The sequence below is a fragment of the Cyclopterus lumpus genome, chromosome 22, assembly GCF_009769545.1.
Source record: "Cyclopterus lumpus isolate fCycLum1 chromosome 22, fCycLum1.pri, whole genome shotgun sequence".
NCBI lineage: Eukaryota > Metazoa > Chordata > Actinopteri > Perciformes > Cyclopteridae > Cyclopterus > Cyclopterus lumpus.
Window position 1 is genome coordinate 23,325,222 of NC_046987.1, and position 21,072 is coordinate 23,346,293.

General features: G+C 51.1%; 2 protein-coding genes across 2 annotated transcripts in view; both read right to left on the reverse strand.

Annotated features, from left to right (window-relative positions):
- arid4a (AT rich interactive domain 4A (RBP1-like)) overlaps positions 1-11,399 on the reverse strand; it is a 33,233-nt gene extending 21,834 nt beyond the window's left edge. Inside the window, exons 1-5 of the mRNA XM_034563598.1 lie at positions 11,330-11,399; positions 9,999-10,049; positions 9,379-9,489; positions 6,291-6,356; positions 6,122-6,212 (exon numbers count right to left, since the gene is read on the reverse strand). Coding sequence (XP_034419489.1) covers positions 6,122-6,212; positions 6,291-6,356; positions 9,379-9,489; positions 9,999-10,004 — 274 coding nt within the window. The 5' untranslated portion in view covers positions 10,005-10,049; positions 11,330-11,399. The remainder of the gene's footprint in view (positions 1-6,121; positions 6,213-6,290; positions 6,357-9,378; positions 9,490-9,998; positions 10,050-11,329) is intronic.
- Positions 11,400-14,654: 3,255 nt separating this feature from the next.
- Positions 14,655-20,007, reverse strand: psma3 (proteasome 20S subunit alpha 3). Its single transcript, XM_034563272.1, has 11 exons — positions 19,880-20,007; positions 19,232-19,314; positions 18,961-19,084; positions 18,782-18,883; positions 18,626-18,699; positions 18,362-18,434; positions 18,076-18,141; positions 17,933-17,979; positions 17,388-17,455; positions 16,711-16,775; positions 14,655-14,771 (listed from the first exon to the last, which is right to left on the reverse strand). Exons 1-11 carry the CDS (start codon positions 19,898-19,900, stop codon positions 14,727-14,729), a joined length of 768 nt encoding a protein of 255 aa, XP_034419163.1. The 5' UTR covers positions 19,901-20,007; the 3' UTR covers positions 14,655-14,726.
- Positions 20,008-21,072: the final 1,065 nt, after the last annotated feature.

Here is a 21,072-nt window from a genome sequence, read left to right on the forward strand (position 1 = left end):
CCTCCCTCATGTCCTCTCTCATGTCCCCTCTCCTCCCTCATGTCCTCCCTCATGTCCCCTCTCCTCCCTCATGTCCTCCCTCATGTCCTCTCTCATGTCCCCTCTCCTCCCTCATGTCCTCCCTCATGTCCCCTGTCCTCCCTCATGTCCTCCCTCATGTCCCCTCTCCTCTCTCATATCCCCTCTCCTCCCTCATGTCCTCCCTCATGTCCCCTCTCCTCCCTCATGTCCTCCCTCATGTCCCCTCTCCTCCCTCATGTCCTCTCTCATGTCCCCTCTCCTCCCTCATGTCCTCTCTCATGTCCCCTCTCCTCCCTCATGTCCTCCCTCATGTCCCCTCTCCTCCCTCATGTCCCCTCTCCTCCCTCATGTCCTCCCTCATGTCCCCTCTCCTCCCTCATGTCCTCTCTCATGTCCCCACTCCTCCCTCATGTCCTCCCTCATGTCCCCTCTCCTCCCTCATGTCCTCTCTCATGTCCCCTCTCCTCCCTCATGTCCCCTCTCCTCCCTCATGTCCCCTCTCCTCCCTCATGTCCCCTCTCCTCCCTCATGTCCTCTCTCATGTCCCCTCTCCTCCCTCATGTCCCCTCTCCTCCCTCATGTCCTCTCTCATGTCCCCTCTCCTCTCTCATGTCCCCTCTCCTCCCTCATGTCCTCTCTCATGTCCCCTCTCCTCCCTCATGTCCCCTCTCCTCCCTCATGTCCTCTCTCATGTCCCCTCTCCTCCCTCATGTCCTCCCTCATGTCCCCTCTCCTCCCTCATGTCCTCCCTCATGTCCCCTCTCCTCTCTCATATCCCCTCTCCTCCCTCATGTCCTCCCTCATGTCCCCTCTCCTCCCTCATGTCCTCCCTCATGTCCCCTCTCCTCCCTCATGTCCTCCCTCATGTCCCCTCTCCTCCCTCATGTCCTCCCTCATGTCCCCTCTCCTCCCTCATGTCCTCTCTCATGTCCCCTCTCCTCCCTCATGTCCTCTCTCATGTCCCCTCTCCTCCCTCATGTCCTCCCTCATGTCCCCTCTCCTCCCTCATGTCCTCCCTCATGTCCTCTCTCATGTCCCCTCTCCTCCCTCATGTCCTCCCTCATGTCCCCTGTCCTCCCTCATGTCCTCCCTCATGTCCCCTCTCCTCTCTCATATCCCCTCTCCTCCCTCATGTCCTCCCTCATGTCCCCTCTCCTCCCTCATGTCCTCCCTCATGTCCCCTCTCCTCCCTCATGTCCTCTCTCATGTCCCCTCTCCTCCCTCATGTCCTCTCTCATGTCCCCTCTCCTCCCTCATGTCCTCCCTCATGTCCCCTCTCCTCCCTCATGTCCTCTCTCATGTCCCCTCTCCTCCCTCATGTCCTCTCTCATGTCCCCTCTCCTCCCTCATGTCCTCCCTCATGTCCCCTCTCCTCCCTCATGTCCTCCCTCATGTCCCCTCTCCTCCCTCATGTCCTCCCTCATGTCCCCTCTCCTCCCTCATGTCCTCCCTCATGTCCCCTGTCCTCCCCTGAGTTCCAGAGCACCGACCCTGAGGAGACTGACGGAGGTGGTGGACTGGGAGGCGTGTCGGCGGTGGCTTCCCTGCTCGGAGGACGAGGACGTGACGGAGAAGAAGAGGAAGTTCCCGACTCCACGGAGGCGTGAAGATTTATTTGTAGTTCTAGTTCGCGAATGTGATTAAAATGTGTCTGTTTGTGACTAAATGTTTGGTGATTTTTCTCAAACTGTTCACAATTCATTTCTTTCATAGTTCACTGTGTGATTGAGTTGTTGTGTTTTGTGTATTTTGTGTGTTTATTATTTTTTTTGTGGGGACGCCATCCTTGAGACACGGGGTTCGGATTCAGGCCGACCCGGGTGTCCCGGTGGAGGAGGTTCTCCTGGCTGTGGGGGACCGTGTGGGTCACGGTAACCTGTCCTCCGCCTCCAGGATGAACCGAGGTGTGCTGGTGTTCCTGAAAGAGGAGCGCTTTGTGTCCGCGTTGATAGCGAGCGGCGTCACGCTGAACGGCGTCTACCTGCAGGTGTCCCCGCTGGCGGTGCCCACCACCCGGGTCACCGTGTCCGGGGTTCCCCCGTTCATCCCCGACCAGGTGTTGCAGCGCGAGCTGCAGTGCTTCGGGAAGCTAGCGAGTAGCTTCAGAACTCTGGGGCTGGGCTGTAAGAGCGAGAAGCTGAAGCATGTCCAGTCCTTCAGGAGACAGGTTCTAATGTTCCTCAGTAGTCCGTCTAACACGCTGGATGTCTCCTTCAGGGTGAAGCACGGGGACGGGCACTACATGCTATACGCTAGCACAGGTAGCATCAAGTGCTTTAAGTGTGGGGGGGCGGGGCACAAGCGGGACGCTTGTCCTCACAGGCCGGCCGAGGGGCGCCCCGAGCCGGGGGACGCACCGGCTGAGGATAGAGGTAGCACCGGGGCTCCGCAGAGTGGCGAGCCGATGGTGATCGCTGGCCGGCGATGCCCCGACCGGGGACCCGCCCACCGCGGCCGAGGGCCCGCCCACCGCGGCCGAGGGCCCGCCCACCGCGGCCGGGGAGGGACTCAGCGGGCAGACTGACAGTCAGGTCGGGGGGCAGGGAGCTGATGCAGGTGGAGGAGAGAATAATGAGGAGAACTCAGATGTTCTGAGTGGAACGACAGAGGGCAAGAAGGTGGAGGAGTTACTGACAGAAGCAGAGGAAGAGAGGAAGGAAAGTGGAGAAACAGAGGGAAGAAGGTGAAGGAAGCACTGGCAGTGGAAGGGAGGAAGGAAAGTGGAGAAACAGAGGGAAGAAGGTGAAGGAAGCACTGGCAGTGGAAGGGAGGAAGGAAAGTAGCGCAGGCAGCAGCGAAGGGCCGACAGGTGAACCTGACCAGAGTCAGGCTGCTGGTCCAGAGGTGAGTGGAGCGGCTTGTGTTGTGGAGGAGGAGATGGAGTACGAGACGGACTCCGACTGCGTCTCTGTCGCCGAGTCCCAGGGTTACACTGGAGATCTGTACAAGTTGGAGGAGATCAACAACTTCCTCGATGAAACGTTTGGTAAATCGGTGCAGGTTCTAGAGCATTTTCCAGATGCGGAAAAGTTCATGAAAAGGGTGTCATCGATCCAGAAAGCGGTCGGGTTTGAGGTGTTGGATAAGAGGAAGCGCTACCGTCTTAAAAAATACATGACGGGTCTCAGGGGGCTGAAGAAAGATAAAAGTTCCAAAAGGATGAAAATAATTAAGTGAGTCTGTCATGGATGTGCTGCACTTAATACTTCTGTTACTGTTGGCTGTCTACATCACTGTTCTTTTTCATATTTCAATGCACAAGGTGAGGGTTGGGTCTTTAAACATGGTGGGAGGGACCGAGAGAGGAGAGCGGTCACTGCAGAGATGATCAGACAGAAACGACTAGACATCGTTTTCCTGCAGGAAACACACAGTGACCCACATAATGAGGTGGACTGGGGCTTGTGGTGGAGGGAGGTAGTGAAAGGCAGGTCTGTACAGTCCACCGGAGAGCTGTGACGACACCAGGGAAGGAAGACCTCCATCCCTCAGCTTACGGTCAACATCCGGTCCAGCAGGCTGCTGCTCAGAGTGGTGGAGGAGGTCTGTGCTTCTCTGCCAGAAGCCCTCAGAGCGTTTGGGGAGTAAAGCAACGTACCAGGACGGGCCAAACTGGCAATTTGGAAAACGAGGAAAAACTGTGTGTTGGGTAAAAGGTCAGAAGACGCGAGTTTGATGCCGACGGGACTCCTGACTGCTCGGCTCAGTAAAGACCCCAAACTGACTTGACGCACAGCTGCGGAACGAGCAAGAAGAACAGCAGGAACAAGCCGAGGAGCAGCAGGTTACTGCTGCTGCTGAGAGCATCAGTTCTCAGGCCTTGGAGAACATGAGGAAGAGGCTTCCACCAGTGGGAAAGACCTCCGTGGGGGGGCAGAGCAGGGGGTCCCTAACAGCCAGGAGTCCTGTGGGGGTGATATGGAGTTTGACTCTGGGTCTGATGCTGCACCTCTCAGTGCAAACCAGAGCACTGATCTCTACTCTCTAGAGGAAATAAACTCCTTTCTGGATGAAACCTTTAACAAGCTAAAGTAAGGGATTACTTTGGGGACAGCAGTAAGTTCATCAGGTCAGTGGGCATGCTGAGCAAACTGGATGAGAGGAAGCGCTACAGGTTGAAGAAACACATTACGTATTTACGGGGTGCACAGGAGGGGAAAGTAGTGAAGAAAAGGACTCAAAGGTCATGAGTACGTGTGTCAGTCTCGGCCTCCATCTTGTCCTCACTGAGGTGGTGAAGGGTCGGTTCCCACAGCAGCTGTTCAGGAGAACACTGGGGGCCTCCATCTTGTCCTCACTGAGGTGGTGAAGGGTCGGTTCCCACAGCAGCTGTTCAGGAGAACACTGGGGGCCTCCATCTTGTCCTCACTGAGGTGGTGAAGGGTCGGTTCCCACAGCAGCTGTTCAGGAGAACACTGGGGGCCTCCATCTTGTCCTCACTGAGGTGGTGAAGGGTCGGTTCCCACAGCAGCTGTTCAGGAGAACACTGGGGGCCTCCATCTTGTCCTCACTGAGGTGGTGAAGGGTCGGTTCCCACAGCAGCTGTTCAGGAGAACACTGGGGGCCTCCATCTTGTCCTCACTGAGGTGGTGAAGGGTCGGTTCCCACAGCAGCTGTTCAGGAGAACACTGGGGGCCTCCATCTTGTCCTCACTGAGGTGGTGAAGGGTCGGCTTCTCGTGGTCAGGGCGGAAATAGAGGGCTCTATTTTCTGTTAAATGTATATGCACCGAACCATTTGTGTTGTTTTGTCTTTGTTTGGAAGAGTTGGTTTTATTAATTTATGTAAGTTGTTTTGTTAAGGCTGAACTAATATGATGATGTTTCGTGTCTCCATGAGTGTGGAGAAATAAACGGACTTCAAAAAAATCTCTCCCCCTCTCTCTCTCTCTGCTCAAGTCTCCTGTCCTCTCTCCTAACCTCCTGTCCTCTCTCCTATGTCCCCTGTCCCCTCTCCTAACCTCCTGTCCTCTCTCCTATGTCCCCTGTCCCCTCTCCTAACCTCCTGTCCCCTCTCCTAACCTCCTGTCCTCTCTCCTAACCTCCTGTCCTCTCTCCTATGTCCCCTCTCCTAACCTCCTGTCCCCTCTCCTAACCTCCTGTCCCCTCTCCTAACCTCCTGTCCCCTCTCCTAACCTCCTGTCCTCTCTCCTAACCTCCTGTCCTCTCTCCTAACCTCCTGTCCTCTCTCCTAACCTCTCTCCTATGTCCCCTCTCCTAACCTCCTGTCCCCTCTCCTAACCTCCTGTCCCCTCTCCTAACCTCCTGTCCCCTCTCCTAACCTCCTGTCCTCTCTCCTAACCTCCTGTCCCCTCTCCTAACCTCCTGTCCCCTCTCCTAACCTCCTGTCCTCTCTCCTAACCTCCTGTCCCCTCTCCTAACCTCCTAACCTCCTGTCCCCTCTCCTAACCTCCTGTCCTCTCTCCTAACCTCCTGTCCCCTCTCCTAACCTCCTGTCCCCTCTCCTAACCTCCTGTCCTCTCTCCTAACCTCCTGTCCCCTCTCCTAACCTCCTAACCTCCTGTCCCCTCTCCTAACCTCCTGTCCTCTCTCCTAACCTCCTGTCCCCTCTCCTAACCTCCTGTCCTCTCTCCTAACCTCCTGTCCCCTCTCCTAACCTCCTGTCCCCTCTCCTAACCTCCTGTCCCCTCTCCTAACCTCCTGTCCCCTCTCCTAACCTCCTGTCCCCTCTCCTAACCTCCTGTCCCCTCTCCTAACCTCCTGTCCTCTCTCCTAACCTCCTGTCCTCTCTCCTAACCTCCTGTCCTCTCTCCTATGTCCCCTGTCCTCTCTCCTAACCTCCTGTCCTCAGTCTCCTCCTATGTCCCCTGTCCTCTCTCCTAACCTCCTGTCCTCAGTCTCCTCCTATGTCCCCTGTCCTCTCTCCTAACCTCCTGTCCTCAGTCTCCTCCTATGTCCCAACGTGTCTTTACTTTAGCAGAGCTAGCTGCTGAGCTAGTGTTGGTCTTTTTCGACTATACCTTGAATAGGGAAGGTAACGCCGTAGTAGCACTTCAATGTCTCTTACTGATAACACTTTGGGACAGACACCAGAGGACTAAACGTCCCCTCTGAACTCAATGGACCAATCAGAGACTCACCCACAGTGTAGAGGCTGGCGTCCGTCAGTTTACTAATGACGGCCTCGCTGGACAAACCCTCGTTGGTCTTCACCTCCACCGTGGAGCCCACCTGGAGGACAGAGATGTTCAAGTCTCACAACACCTTTGACCTTGAAGAGTCCAACAGTAGACACTCATCACGTCTCACCCTCAGCGCTCCTTTGACCTGGTCGTCCTGCACCACCTGGGACGTACATTCACCTTTCAGATTCACCTGAAGGCACAGACATGGAGAGTGAAGACATGTGGGCCTGTAGAACTACCAGAGGACGAGACTCAACGATGATCTCACAAGTAGAACATTCTTATTTTCTGTGTGGTTGTAATACTTCACACTCGATTGTTGACTATTAGTTTCATGTTTAATCTAAAAACATTTATTGTGTGGTTGATAATAATAACGCTTATTTATAGAACACATATCAAAAAAGCGTTTAATATAAAAACAACAAAGGATGCAGCTACACATTTCTACATAAATAAATATTTATAAACACAAATGCTACATAAACATAAATATATATTTATATACACATTTATAAACAAATGTTTGTGTCAAATTCCATGTGCACACAAACATGGCCAATGAAACTGATCCTGATTCTTCTCAATGCTGATTGGCTCGCGAGGTGCGGAAGTTTTGCCAATGTTGAAATATATCAACTCTGGGGAATCACAACGCCATCATGACAACGCCATCACAACGTCATCACAACGCCATGACAACGTCATCACAACGCCATCACAACGCCATGACAACGTCATCACAACGCCATCACAACGCCATCACAACGTCATGACAACGCCATCACAACGCCATCACAACGCCATCACAACGTCATGACAACGTCATGACAACGTCCATCACAACGTCCATCACAACGTCCACCACAACGTCACCACAACGTCCATCACAACGTCCATCACAACGCAATCACAACGTCATCACAACGTCACCACAGCGTCACCACAACGTCCATCACAACGTCCATCACAACGTCCATCACAACGTCCACCACAACGTCCATCACAACGTCCATCACAACGTCCATCACAACGCCATCACAACGTCATGACAACGCCATCACAACGTCCATCACAACGTCCATCACAACGTCCACCACAACGTCATCACAACGTCCATCACAACGTCATCACAACGTCACCACAGCGTCATCACAACGTCCACCACAACGTCCACCACAACGTCCACCACAACGTCACCACAACGTCCATCACAACGTCCATCACAACGTCATCACAACGTCACCACAGCGTCATCACAACGTCCATCACAACGTCATCACAACGTCACCACAACGTCCATCACAACGTCCATCACAACGTCCATCACAACGCCATCACAACGTCATGACAACGCCATCACAACGTCCATCACAACGTCCATCACAACGTCACCACAACGTCCATCACAACGTCCATCACAACGCCATCACAACGTCATGACAACGTCCATCACAACGTCCATCACAACGTCCATCACAACATCACCACAACGTCACCACAACGTCCATCACAACGTCATCACAACGTCATCACAACGTCACCACAGCGTCATCACAACGTCACCACAGCGCCATCACAACGTCACCACAACGTCATGACAACGTCACCACAACGTCATCACAACGTCACCACAGCGCCATCACAACGTCACCACAGCGTCATCACAACGTCACCACAGCGCCATCACAACGTCACCACAACGTCATCACAACGTCACCACAACGTCATCACAACGTCACCACAGCGCCATCACAACGTCACCACAACGTCATCACAACGTCCATCACAACGCAATCACAGCGTCATCACAACGCCATCACAACGTCACCACAGCGCCATCACAACGCCATCACAACGTCACCACAGCGCCATCACAATGCCATCACAACGTCATGACAACGTCCATCACAACGTCCATCACAACGTCCATCACAACGTCCATCACAACGCAATCACAACGTCACCACAACGTCACCACAACGTCCATCACAACGCAATCACAGCGTCATCACAACGCCATCACAACGTCACCACAGCGCCATCACAACGCCATCACAACGTCACCACAACGTCATCACAACGTCACCACAGCGTCATCACAACGTCACCACAGCGCCATCACAACGTCACCACAACGTCATCACAACGTCACCACAACGTCATCACAACGTCACCACAGCGCCATCACAACGTCACCACAACGTCATCACAACGTCCATCACAACGCAATCACAGCGTCATCACAACGCCATCACAACGTCACCACAGCGCCATCACAACGCCATCACAACGTCACCACAGCGCCATCACAATGCCATCACAACGTCATGACAACGTCCATCACAACGTCCATCACAACGTCCATCACAACGTCCATCACAACGCAATCACAACGTCACCACAACGTCACCACAACGTCCATCACAACGCAATCACAGCGTCATCACAACGCCATCACAACGTCACCACAGCGCCATCACAACGCCATCACAACGTCACCACAGCGTCATCACAACGCCATCACAACGTCATCACAACGTCACCACAGCGCCATCACAACGTCACCACAACGTCACCACAGCGCCATCACAACGTCACCACAACGTCATCACAACGTCACCACAGCGCCATCACAACGTCACCACAGCGCCATCACAACGTCACCACAACGTCATCACAACGTCACCACAGCGCCATCACAACGTCACCACAACGTCATCACAACGTCACCACAGCGCCATCACAACGTCACCACAGCGCCATCACAACGCCATCACAACGTCACCACAGCGTCATCACAACGCCATCACAACGTCATCACAACGTCACCACAGCGCCATCACAACGTCACCACAACGTCATCACAACGTCACCACAGCGCCATCACAACGTCACCACAACGTCATCACAACGTCACCACAACGTCACCACAACGCCATCACAACGTCACCACAACGTCATCACAACGTCACCACAACGTCATCACAACGTCATGACAACGCCCGGCGAACCTGGCAACCATTCGCGTCTGTGCGTTGCCTTTGCACGGCTTAGTCAGCTTATTCACTGGTTACGGAAGCTGAGCGACAGGAAGTGAATCTCCTGGTTAGGTTCACGATCTGGTTTGAAGACAAACTGCTGAGCCGATCACACACAGCAGGAACACTGGACTTCCTGTCCATGCTGGACCTGGTTCCTGGGGGTCTTACCTTCACCTTCACCATGCGTTTCACGGTCTTGATCTTGGCCTCGCAGAAGGCTCCTCTGTATTTGGCACTGACATCCGTCCCCACGGTGAGGTAGGGAGGCTCGTCTGCTGCCTGGGACACACACACACACACACACACATCAGGACACACACACACACGCACGCACGGACACACACACACGGACACACATCAGGACACACACACACACACACACACACACGGGGACACACACACACACACACACACACACTTTCTCCCTCATTGACATCATTTGTATATTTTAGACGGTTGCGTTACAAATTCTCACGGGTCTGGGTCCAGGTCCAGACCTGGCCTGGACCCAGACCCACACTAAGGTGGCAACCAGACAAAAGGACAGGTTTCATGGACAGCTGCCATCTTTGTTTGGGTGAAGACTGGCGTTTAGAAAGATCCAGAGAACCTGATCATCGTCTGAGACCAGGTCCAGTAAAACCTGGACCTGCTTCTTATTGTGTTCACAGCTCACGGGACCTTTATTATTATTATTATTATTATTCAGTAATAAGAGTGTACAGAGGGCAGTCTGAACTGCATCGAAACCAGTAGAGGACCATCAGAAACCAGTTTAGAGGTCTCACCTTCATCTCGCCGGCTACTTGAGGGAGTCCAGCTCAGAAGGTTCTGGATCTCTGAAAGACAAACAGGACTTGTGATTAACGACAGACCCCCCCACAGGATTCGGACACGTTTACTTCCTCTGGACCTGGTTCCCGTGGTCCCGGACTGGGAGGAGCCACGGGGACCCGGACTGGGAGAAGCCACGGGGACCCGGACTGGGGCGAGCCACGGGGACCCGGACTGAGAGGAGCCACGGGGACCCGGACTGAGAGGAGCCACGGGGACCCGGACTGGGGCGAGCCACGGGGACCCGGACTGGGGCGAGCCACGGGGACCCGGACTGAGAGGAGCCACGGGGACCCGGACTGGGGCGAGCCACGGGGACCCGGACTGGGGCGAGCCACGGGGACCCGGACTGAGAGGAGCCACGGGGACCCGGACTGAGAGGAGCCACGGGGACCCGGACTGAGAGGAGCCACGGGGACCCGGACTGAGAGGAGCCACGGGGACCCGGACTGAGAGGAGCCACGGGGACCCGGACTGGGGCGAGCCACGGGGACCCGGACTGGGGCGAGCCACGGGGACCCGGACTGGGGCGAGCCACGGGGACCCGGACTGGGGCGAGCCACGGGGACCCGGACTGAGAGGAGCCACGGGGACCCGGACTGAGAGGAGCCACGGGGACCCGGACTGAGAGGAGCCACGGGGACCCGGACTGAGAGGAGCCACGGGGACCCGGACTGAGAGGAGCCACGGGGACCCGGACTGAGAGGAGCCTCTTCCCGCTCGGCTCCTCCGAGTCACGTCGCCATCACAGCTCTGCTAGCTGCTAACTTCACCCCCACAAGCAGAACGGCTGCTAGCTACCAGCTGCTGGGGCCACGGACCCGGTACAGACCCGGAACAGACAGGGCCGAGTCCAGGGCCGAGTCCAGGGCCGAGTCCAGGACCGAGTCCAGGACCGAACCCAAACGGGACCGAGCGGCTCGTGTCTCCGGAGCTAAACGAAGCTAACGGCGTTTTAGCTCCCGAGCTAGTCGGGTTCTGTTCCCCGGACATTAGCTGCGTTTCTGGGTTAAACTAAGTTCCTGCCGGACCGGACCGAGTCGGACCGGACCGGGTGACATTCGACGGAGCAGCAACGGGGTATTATTTATTTAATAGGGGCTCCACAAAGGCGCAGGAGGTCCACATTTCTTCACATAAAAACAAGCTGCCGTTCAGCTCGCGGCTCACCGGTAACCTCCCGGTGGTCCGGTGGCGTGAACGCGGCGTTGTGGCCCCGACGCTCCGGGGGTTCTGCCCGGTCCTCGCGCTAGTTCTGGTCCGAGCAGAAGGTTCTGATACTCACCTTCTCGCCGCTTCTCCTCTCGAGACACGAACAACAAGCTGTTGAGTCCGGAGCTCTGTTTCCCGACACGCGATTGGCTGCGCGGACGGCGGTGGCCGCAGCAGACCAATCTGATTGGTCGAGCGATCCCTCGTTTCTGATAGGATGTGCCTCTCCTGACGTCGCCATTAGTTGATACGAACGAGGCGCCACGAGGGAAATGACGGCATCCGCTCGACAGCCGTCCAATCGGAAGCGAGTTCAAAAGAAAAAAGCGGACATTGAAGGTCGTGATTGGCTGAGCGCGTTTTGTGTCCAGAAACGACACGTCGCTATTGGCTGAGCGGGGTCCTCGTCGCTACGGACACGGCCGGAAGCCCCGCCCCGATACGTGCTGAAGCTCGAGGCACCAAACGACGTTCACAAACCCCGTTCAGCCCTCGATTATGAACGTGGAACACATGTACACCACACAAGTACATCCCATAATACTTGTGCTCATAACGCGTCCATTAAAGAGAACTCCGGTCTGCCTGCTGTTAATGACCGAGACATGGCCGAGGAACCGGAAACATGAAGCCTGACAGGTGAGAGGAGGACCTCCTGGGCCCCTGAAGCCCCCATGTGGGTCCTCGTCGAGAGCTGGAACCCTTAAAGACACCGTTTCTTTAATGGAGGTCCACGATGCGGATCAAGTACTGAACCAGCTCATCTGTGGTTTCTACTGCACCACGACCAGTGAGACCAGCTGAAGCCATCGATGTGGTTTTATTGGGGGGTCAGTCAGTGGTTAGGAAGAGCCGGAGGGGGCGGGCTCAGCGGCGGGTTACGTAACCTAGGTAACCAGAAGAGTGGCAGCGAAGCCTCACACGAGACTAACATCTCTCAGACGATCAATCAGTATTATCAATATTAATCATCATTAATGCTCACGGCTGTTCAGTGAACAGCTCGTTGTAATCAGGTGTTTTGATAACTTACTTTAGTTTCTGGATGAATATTCCTGCATTAATGTGTTCTATGTTCACTCCTTTACATCTTATTCTATGATTCTATAAGATCAGATCATCCTAGAATCTCTACAGAGAACAAAACATGTTCTAAAGAGTTTGTAGGAGGGTTTTATCAACACTTTATCCTTCAGTTCATCACACATGTACTTCTGAGGTGTAGTACAATATATACCTTTGAGATGTAGTAAAAAAAAAAAAGGTAAGAACCTTCAGGAGAGCAACAGAGGAGGATCCCTCTCCCCGGATGGACAGATGAATAGATGTCATGTGACCAGATGAACAGAGTTACAGAGTTACATAAACACATTACATGAATATGACAATGTATGAATGGAACTCCAATCCATGAAACAGAAGGAGGTAGAGAGGAGGGGGGGCGGGGCATCAGCAGGGCCAATGGGAGGCCGGCTCACCAGCATCAGACACCTCCAGGTCCAATGGACCCTATGAGACGTGAAGTCACAACGACTCCGGGGAGGAAGTAGAGTTAATAAGGTGCAATGGAGAGATGTAAATTCATCCATAAGGAGAGAGAGAAGAGGAGATAGGTGCTCAGTGTATCCTAAAACATCCCCCAGCAGCCTATAGCAGCATATCAAGGGGCTGGACCAGGGCAAACCTGATTCAGCCCTAACTATAAGCACTATTAAAGAGGAAAGTCTTAAGTCTATTCTTGAATGAGGTGACTGTGTCTGCCTCCAGGACTGAAAGTGGAAGCTGGTTCCATAAAAGAGGAGCTTGATAACTGAAGGCTCTGGCTCCCATCCTACTTTTTAGGACTCTAGGAACCACAAGTAGCCCCGCATTTAGTGAGCGCAGCTCTCTAGTGGGGCAATATGGTACTACAAGCTCCTTAAGATATGATGGTGCATCACCAATCAAGGCTTTGTAGGTGAGGAGAAGAATTTTAAATGTGATTCTTGATTTTACAGGGAGCCAGTGCAGAGCAGCTAATACAGGAGTCATGTGATCCTTTTCTTAGTTTTTGTGAGTACACGAGCTGCAGCATTCTGGATCAACTGGAGGGATTTAAGAGACTTATTAGAGCAGCCTGATAATAAGGAGTTGCAGTAATCTAGTCTGGAAGTAACAAACGCGTGAACCAGCTTTTCTGCATCTTTTTGGGACAAGATGTGTCTGATTTTTGAAATGTTACGTATAATGTACCTCTGAGATGTAGTAGAAAGTACAACATGTACCTCTGAGATGTGATCAGAACAGCGTCTCCATGAATCCCTTGTGGGAGGGACTAGGAGGCAAGTGAATGAAACAAGGATGCGATTAAGAGACGTGGGCGACCCCATCACACAGCTAGGGAGCACTTTGGGGTCAAGTGTGCTGCCCTGAAGGACAAGTACAGTAGTACAGTGTACAGAGCATTGTACGACAGTACTTGTACTACAGTGAGGTACTTGTACTACAGTGAGGTACTTGTACTACAGTGAGGTACTTGTACTACAGTACTTGTACTACAGTACTTGTACTACAGTGAGGTACTTGTACTACAGTGAGGTACTTGTACTACAGTGAGGTACTTGTACTAGTGAGGTACTTGTACTACAGTGAGGTACTTGTACTACAGTACTTGTACTACAGTGAGGTACTTGTACTACAGTGAGGTACTTGTACTACAGTGAGGTACTTGTACTACAGTACTTGTACTACAGTACTTGTACTACAGTGAGGTACTTGTACTACAGTGAGGTACTTGTACTACAGTGAGGTACTTGTACTAGTGAGGTACTTGTACTACAGTGAGGTACTTGTACTACAGTACTTGTACTACAGTGAGGTACTTGTACTACAGTGAGGTACTTGTACTACAGTGAGGTACTTGTACTAGTGAGGTACTTGTACTAGTGAGGTACTTGTACTACAGTGAGGTACTTGTACTACAGTACTTGTACTACAGTACTTGTACTACAGTGAGGTACTTGTACTACAGTACTTGTACTACAGTGAGGTACTTGTACTACAGTGAGGTACTTGTACTACAGTACTTGTACTACAGTGAGGTACTTGTACTAGTGAGGTACTTGTACTACAGTGAGGTACTTGTACTACAGTGAGGTACTTGTACTACAGTACTTGTACTACAGTGAGGTACTTGTACTAGTGAGGTACTTGTACTACAGTGAGGTACTTGTACTACAGTGAGGTACTTGTACTACAGTGAGGTACTTGTACTACAGTACTTGTACTACAGTGAGGTACTTGTACTAGTGAGGTACTTGTACTAGTGAGGTACTTGTACTACAGTGAGGTACTTGTACTACAGTGAGGTACTCAGTTGACTGAAGACAGAAACAAAGTTTCTTGATTTTTTTTATTTTCAAAGTTGAAATTCATCAAAACAAAAACAACAAACATGAAGTTCAAGAACTATAAAACAAACAAACAAGAGTTTACATGTTGTCTTCATCAGAGTCATCCTCCTCCTCCAGAGAGTCCTGAAACAACAACAACATCAGCTGACTGAGGCTGTGTGTACAGTGTGTACAGTGTGTAGTGTGTGTACAGTGTGTTGAGTGTGTACAGTGTGTACTGTGTGTAGTGTGTGTAGTGTGTGTACAGTGTGTTGAGTGTGTACAGTGTGTAGTGTGTGTACAGTGTGTTGAGTGTGTACAGTGTGTACTGTGTGTACTGTGTGTAGTGTGTGTACAGTGTGTTGAGTTTGTACAGTGTGTAGTGTGTGTACAGTGTGTTGAGTGTGTAGTGTGTGTATCGTGTGTAGTGTGTGTATCGTGTGTAGTGTGTGTATCGTGTGTAGGGTGTGTACAGTGTGTAGTGTGTACAGTGTGTTGAGTGTGTACAGTGTGTACTGTGTGTAGTGTGTGTAGTGTGTGTACAGTGTGTTGAGTGTGTACAGTGTGTAGTGTGTAGTGTGTGTACAGTGTGTTGAGTGTGTACAGTGTGTAGTGTGTAGTGTGTGTACAGTGTGTTGAGTGTGTTGAGTGTGTACAGTGTGTAGTGTGTGTAGTGTGTGTACAGTGTGTAGTGTGTGTACAGTGTGTTGAGTGTGTACAGTGTGTAGTGTGTGTACAGTGTGTTGAGTGTGTACAGTGTGTACTGTGTGTACTGTGTGTACTGTGTGTAGTGTGTGTACAGTGTGTTGAGTGTGTACAGTGTGTAGTGTGTGTACAGTGTGTTGAGTGTGTAGTGTGTGTAGTGTGTGTATTGTGTGTAGTGTGTGTACAGTGTGTTGAGTGTGTACAGTGTGTAGTGTGTGTACAGTGTGTAGTGTGTGTAGTGTGTGTAGTGTGTGTAGTGTGTGTATCGTGTGTAGTGTGTGTATCGTGTGTAGTGTGTGTAGTGTGTGTATCGTGTGTGTAGTGTGTGTAGTGTGTGTATCGTGTGTATCGTGTGTAGTGTGTGTATCGTGTGTATCGTGTGTAGTGTGTGTAGTGTGTGTATCGTGTGTAGTGTGTGTATCGTGTGTATCGTGTGTAGTGTGTGTATCGTGTGTATCGTGTGTAGTGTGTGTATCGTGTGTAGCGTGTGTAGTGTGTGTAGTGTGTGTATCGTGTGTAGTGTGTGTAGTGTGTGTAGTGTGTGTAGTGTGTGTATCGTGTGTATCGTGTGTAGTGTGTGTATCGTGTGTAGTGTGTGTATCGTGTGTAGTGTGTGTAGTGTGTGTAGTGTGTGTATCGTGTGTAGTGTGTGTATCGTGTGTAGTGTGTGTATCGTGTGTAGTGTGTGTATCGTGTGTAGTGTGTGTATCGTGTGTAGTGTGTGTAGTGTGTGTATCGTGTGTAGTGTGTGTATCGTGTGTAGTGTGTGTATCGTGTGTAGTGTGTGTAGTGTGTGTAGTGTGTGTATCGTGTGTAGTGTGTGTATCGTGTGTAGTGTGTGTATCGTGTGTAGTGTGTGTATCGTGTGTAGTGTGTGTATCGTGTGTAGTGTGTGTAGTGTGTGTATCGTGTGTAGTGTGTGTATCGTGTGTAGTGTGTGTATCGTGTGTAGTGTGTGTAGTGTGTGTAGTGTGTGTAGTGTGTGTATCGTGTGTAGTGTGTGTATCGTGTGTAGTGTGTGTATCGTGTGTAGTGTGTGTATCGTGTGTAGTGTGTGTATCGTGTGTAGTGTGTGTATCGTGTGTAGTGTGTGTATCGTGTGTAGTGTGTGTATCGTGTGTAGTGTGTGTATCGTGTGTAGTGTGTGTATCGTGTGTAGTGTGTGTATCGTGTGTAGTGTGTGTATCGTGTGTAGTGTGTGTATCGTGTGTAGTGTGTGTATCGTGTGTAGTGTGTGTATCGTGTGTAGTGTGTGTAGTGTGTGTATCGTGTGTAGTGTGTGTATCGTGTGTAGTGTGTGTATCGTGTGTAGTGTGTGTAGTGTGTGTAGTGTGTGTATCGTGTGTAGTGTGTGTAGTGTGTGTAGTGTGTGTCTTACCTTTGCATACTTCTCAGCTTCTTCTCTCACGTCTTTAGGAATCAGTTCGTGTCGTCCGTTTGTCACTGAGGAGAGAGACAGACGGGTGAGGAGAGAGACAGACGGGTGAGGAGAGAGAGACAGACGGGTGAGGAGAGAGAGACAGACGGGTGAGGAGAGAGAGACAGACGGGTGAGGAGAGAGAGACAGACGGGTGAGGAGACAGACAGACGGGTGAGGAGACAGACAGACGGGTGAGGAGAGAGAGACAGACGGGTGAGGAGAGAGAGACAGACAGGTTGGTCAAACAGAAGTGACATCACAGGAGTTCAGTTCCTGTCTGACTTTCAGTCTGATGGTATTGATCAGTAAACAGGAAGTGACTCCTGTATTGATTATCAACAGGAAATTATCAACAGGAAGTGGCTCCTGTATTGATCAGTAAACAGGAAGTGGCTCCTGTATTGATTAGTAAACAGGAAGTGGCTCCTGTATTGATTAGTAAACAGGAAGTGGCTCCTGTATTGATCAGTAAACAGGAAGTGGCTCCTGTATTGATTAGTAAACAGGAAGTGGCTCCTGTATTGATCAGTAAACAGGAAGTGGCTCCTGTATTGATTAGTAAACAGGAAGTGGCTCCTGTATTGATCAGTAAACAGGAAGTGGCTCCAGCAGAGCCCTGATTGGTGGACAGGTACCTTCTCCCACCCAGCTGAGCTCCAACTCGAAGGCCTTGTCCTTCACCTCGTCGTGGACGATGTAGATTCTGAGGGCAGAGACACACCGTTACCTGGAGAGTACTAGTACACAGCAGAGTACTAGTACACAGCAGAGTACTAGTACACAGCAGAGTACTAGTACACAGCAGAGTACTAGTGCACAGCAGAGTACTAGTACACAGCAGAGTACTAGTACTAGTACACAGCAGAGTACTAGTACTAGTGCACAGCAGAGTACTAGTACACAGCAGAGTACTAGTGCACAGCAGAGTACTAGTACTAGTACACAGCAGAGTACTAGTACACAGCAGAGTACTAGTACTAGTACACAGCAGAGTACTAGTACACAGCAGAGTACTAGTACACAGCAGAGTACTAGTACACAGCAGAGTACTAGTACTAGTACACAGCAGAGTACTAGTACTAGTGCACAGCAGAGTACTAATACACAGCAGAGTACTAGTGCACAGCAGAGTACTAGTACTAGTACACAGCAGAGTACTAGTACACAGCAGAGTACTCACATTTTGGCCACTTCTTTGACGAGCTCCCTGCAGGACATGTCCTTCATCTGGGACAGAAGACATCTCGATCAATATGGGATTCCAATGGATGGATCAGTGGACCGACCCACAGATCAGATCTAATCAGGGTCACAAAAACTCACCTGCAGTTTTTCGATCTCCGTCTTGGCGGCTTGTTTAGCTTTCCCGATGGCACAACCCCAGTAGCCCTGAAACACAGTCCTGTTACTGGACCTGGTGTGTGTGTGTGTGTGTGTGTGTGTGTGTGTGTGTGTGTGTGTGTGTGTGTGTGTGTGTGTGTGTGTGTGTGTGTGTGTGTGTGTGTGTGTGTGTGTGTGTGTGTGTGTGTGTGTGTGTGTGTGTGTGTGTGTGTGTGTGTGTGTGTGTGTGTGTGTGTGTGTGTGTGTGTGTGTGTGTGTACTGACTCACATGGGAGATGCCTGACGGGTCGACCATGTAGAGCTGAGGACCGTCGTCTTTGTCATACGAGCCGAGGATGAAGCTGGAGAGACGTCGTTATGATTACATTTCATTTGTACAACACAGAAGACACATCGACATGGGCTAACGGAGCCGGGAATCGAACCGCCGCTCCACTGATTGAACGACGGACCTGATAACCACTGAGCCAGTCGCCATCACCACCATCATCATCAATGTGTCCCTGAATGCACCGCGCTCAGTCAGACTCACCTGCAGCCGAAGGGCCTCACGGCGCTGTAGAGCGTGTAGGCGTGCACGTACATGGCCACTCGGTCCGACAGGTGCTGCGCAACAGGAAACGTTAGCTTAGCATCATTGCCAGCTTAGCTTAGCATTACGCCCTGCACATATCCTCACAAGACTCACCTTCAGTGGGATGTCGTGTCCGTAACTGGACCTGAAGCTGGAGGCTTCGTCTCTCGCTACCTCCGACAGAGAGCGGGCGTCGGCCAGCAGCCCCGCTACTGCCTGGAGGTTAGGGGGAGGAGTCAGAGATAGAAGCACTAGACAGGTGTCATGTCCATACAGTGCGTGTGTGTGGTTACCATGCCAACGTGTCTGTCAATGTTGAAGATGCGTTTGTTGGAGCCTTGCTCGTAGAGTTTGGACAGAACGAGCTTCTCCACCCCGAAGACAACACCATCTCTACAGCGGATGGCTATAGCCGTGCTACACACACACACACACGCACACACACACGCACACACACACGCGCACACACACACACACACACACACACACACACACACACACACACACACACAGTGAGTGATGTGTTCAGGTGACTCTGGAGGAAGCAGCTTCCGGATATCTCACCTGCTGTTCTCCACCGCCTTCATGGCGTACTCCACCTGGAACACCCGGCCGTCCGGGGAGAAGGTGGAGGCCGACAGGTCATACTGCAGGTGGAAAGACAACAATGGCTTTCGTGACGTTTGATACATTTGAAATACCTGAATAACATTCATTTACAGCTCACAATAATTATCAAACTGATCCCGTTTCTTTGGGTTCGGGTCCACGACCCGGGTTAGTTCCGGGACGTGGACTCGAAGTGACCCGGAAACCTGAAACAGGAGCGAGCTCCTTGAATGTGGTGTTTTCAGAACGGGGATCTGCAGTTAAACCCCTGAGCTAACAGATAGCATGCACTCTCCTCACACGTCAACGCTTATTATTCCCTTAAAAATACGCCTGATGACGTTACAGATTACGTCATGTTAGTTACACGGTGTTAGTTATACTCAACCAACTCAAGTTACATTGAATTTTAACTTGTAATGTCTCTTTAGCTCCAGATAGCTTTAGCTCTAGCTAGCTTTTAGCTGTGACTCAGCAGGCTAACGCGCTAGTTAGCGCGTTAGCCTGCTCGTTACAAGTAATACCGGGTGTTTCCGGGATAAAGGCGGGTTCTAGGCGGTTAACCGGGTCCAGTCACCGGGCCCCGGTCCCAGAGACACTCACCCCGGTACCGATGGAGCTCATTGTAACTCAACGTGAGGGTCCCGTGAACAGCTTTCAGTTCGATGCGCCTGCGCTTTCTCTCACGGTAACACTTCCGGTTACACCCTCCACAATAAAAGCCACCACCACACACGCACCTCGGCTTTCACCCTCTACAATAAAAGCCTGAGTGAAGACAACAGAGTGTGGTTTCTGGTCGCTCGGGTACTGACTTGTAATGTGTATCCATTTAATAATACAGGAAGTTTTATTATAGATCTTATTATATTACATATATATATATAATATGTATTTACATATATATATATATACACATATATATATATATATATATTCAATTCAGTTTATTTTGTATAGCCCAATATCACAAATCACAAACTCCCCTCAGAGGGCTTTACAATCTGTACACATACAACATCCCTGACCTTTGACCTCACATCGGATCAGGAAAAACTCCCCAAAAATAACCTTTGACAGGGAAAAAAGTGAAGAAACCTTCAGGAGAGCAACAGAGGAGGATCCCTCTCCCCGGATGGACAGATGAATAGATGTCATGTGACCAGATGAACAGAGTTACAGAGTTACATAAACACATTACATGAATATGACAATGTATGAATGGAACTCCAATCCATGAAACAGAAGGAGGTAGAGAGGAGGGGGGGCGGGGCATCAGCAGGGCCAATGGGAGGCCGGCTCACCAGCATCAGACACCTCCAGGTCCAATGGACCCTATGAGACGTGAAGTCACAACGACTCCGGGGAGGAAGCAGAGTTAATAAGGTGCAATGGAGAGATGTAAATTCATCCATAAGGAGAGAGAGAAGAGGAGAGAGGTGCTCAGTGTATCCTAAAACATCCCCCAGCAGCCTATAAGCCTATAGCAGCATATCAAGGGGCTCGACCAGGGCAAACCTGATTCAGCCCTAACTATAAGCACTATTAAAGAGGAAAGTCTTAAGTCTATTCTTGTTATTATTGTGCCTGATTTTTAAAATGTTACGTAGATGATAAAATGCAATCCTTGAGATTTGATTAACGTGGAGTTAAAGGACAAGTCTGGGTCAAAGATAACTAGAGATTCTTTACAGTGGTGTTGGATGCCAGGGCAATGCCATCTACAGAAACCACATCACCAGATAATTGATCTCTGAGGTGTTCAGGGCCAGTAAAATAACTTCAGTTTTGTCTGA

What these genes read in the sequence shown, in the direction of transcription:
- psma3 (XM_034563272.1), bottom strand. Translation starts at nt 19,900, where the DNA reads ATGAGCTCCATCGGTACCGGG. An exon ending in AAGGCGGTGGAGAACAGCAG is followed by an intron (nt 19,085 to 19,231) that starts GTGAGATATCCG and finishes GTGTGTGTGTAG; the next exon opens with CACGGCTATAGCCATCCGCT. An exon ending in GACACGACATCCCACTGAAG is followed by an intron (nt 18,700 to 18,781) that starts GTGAGTCTTGTG and finishes CCTGTTGCGCAG; the next exon opens with CACCTGTCGGACCGAGTGGC.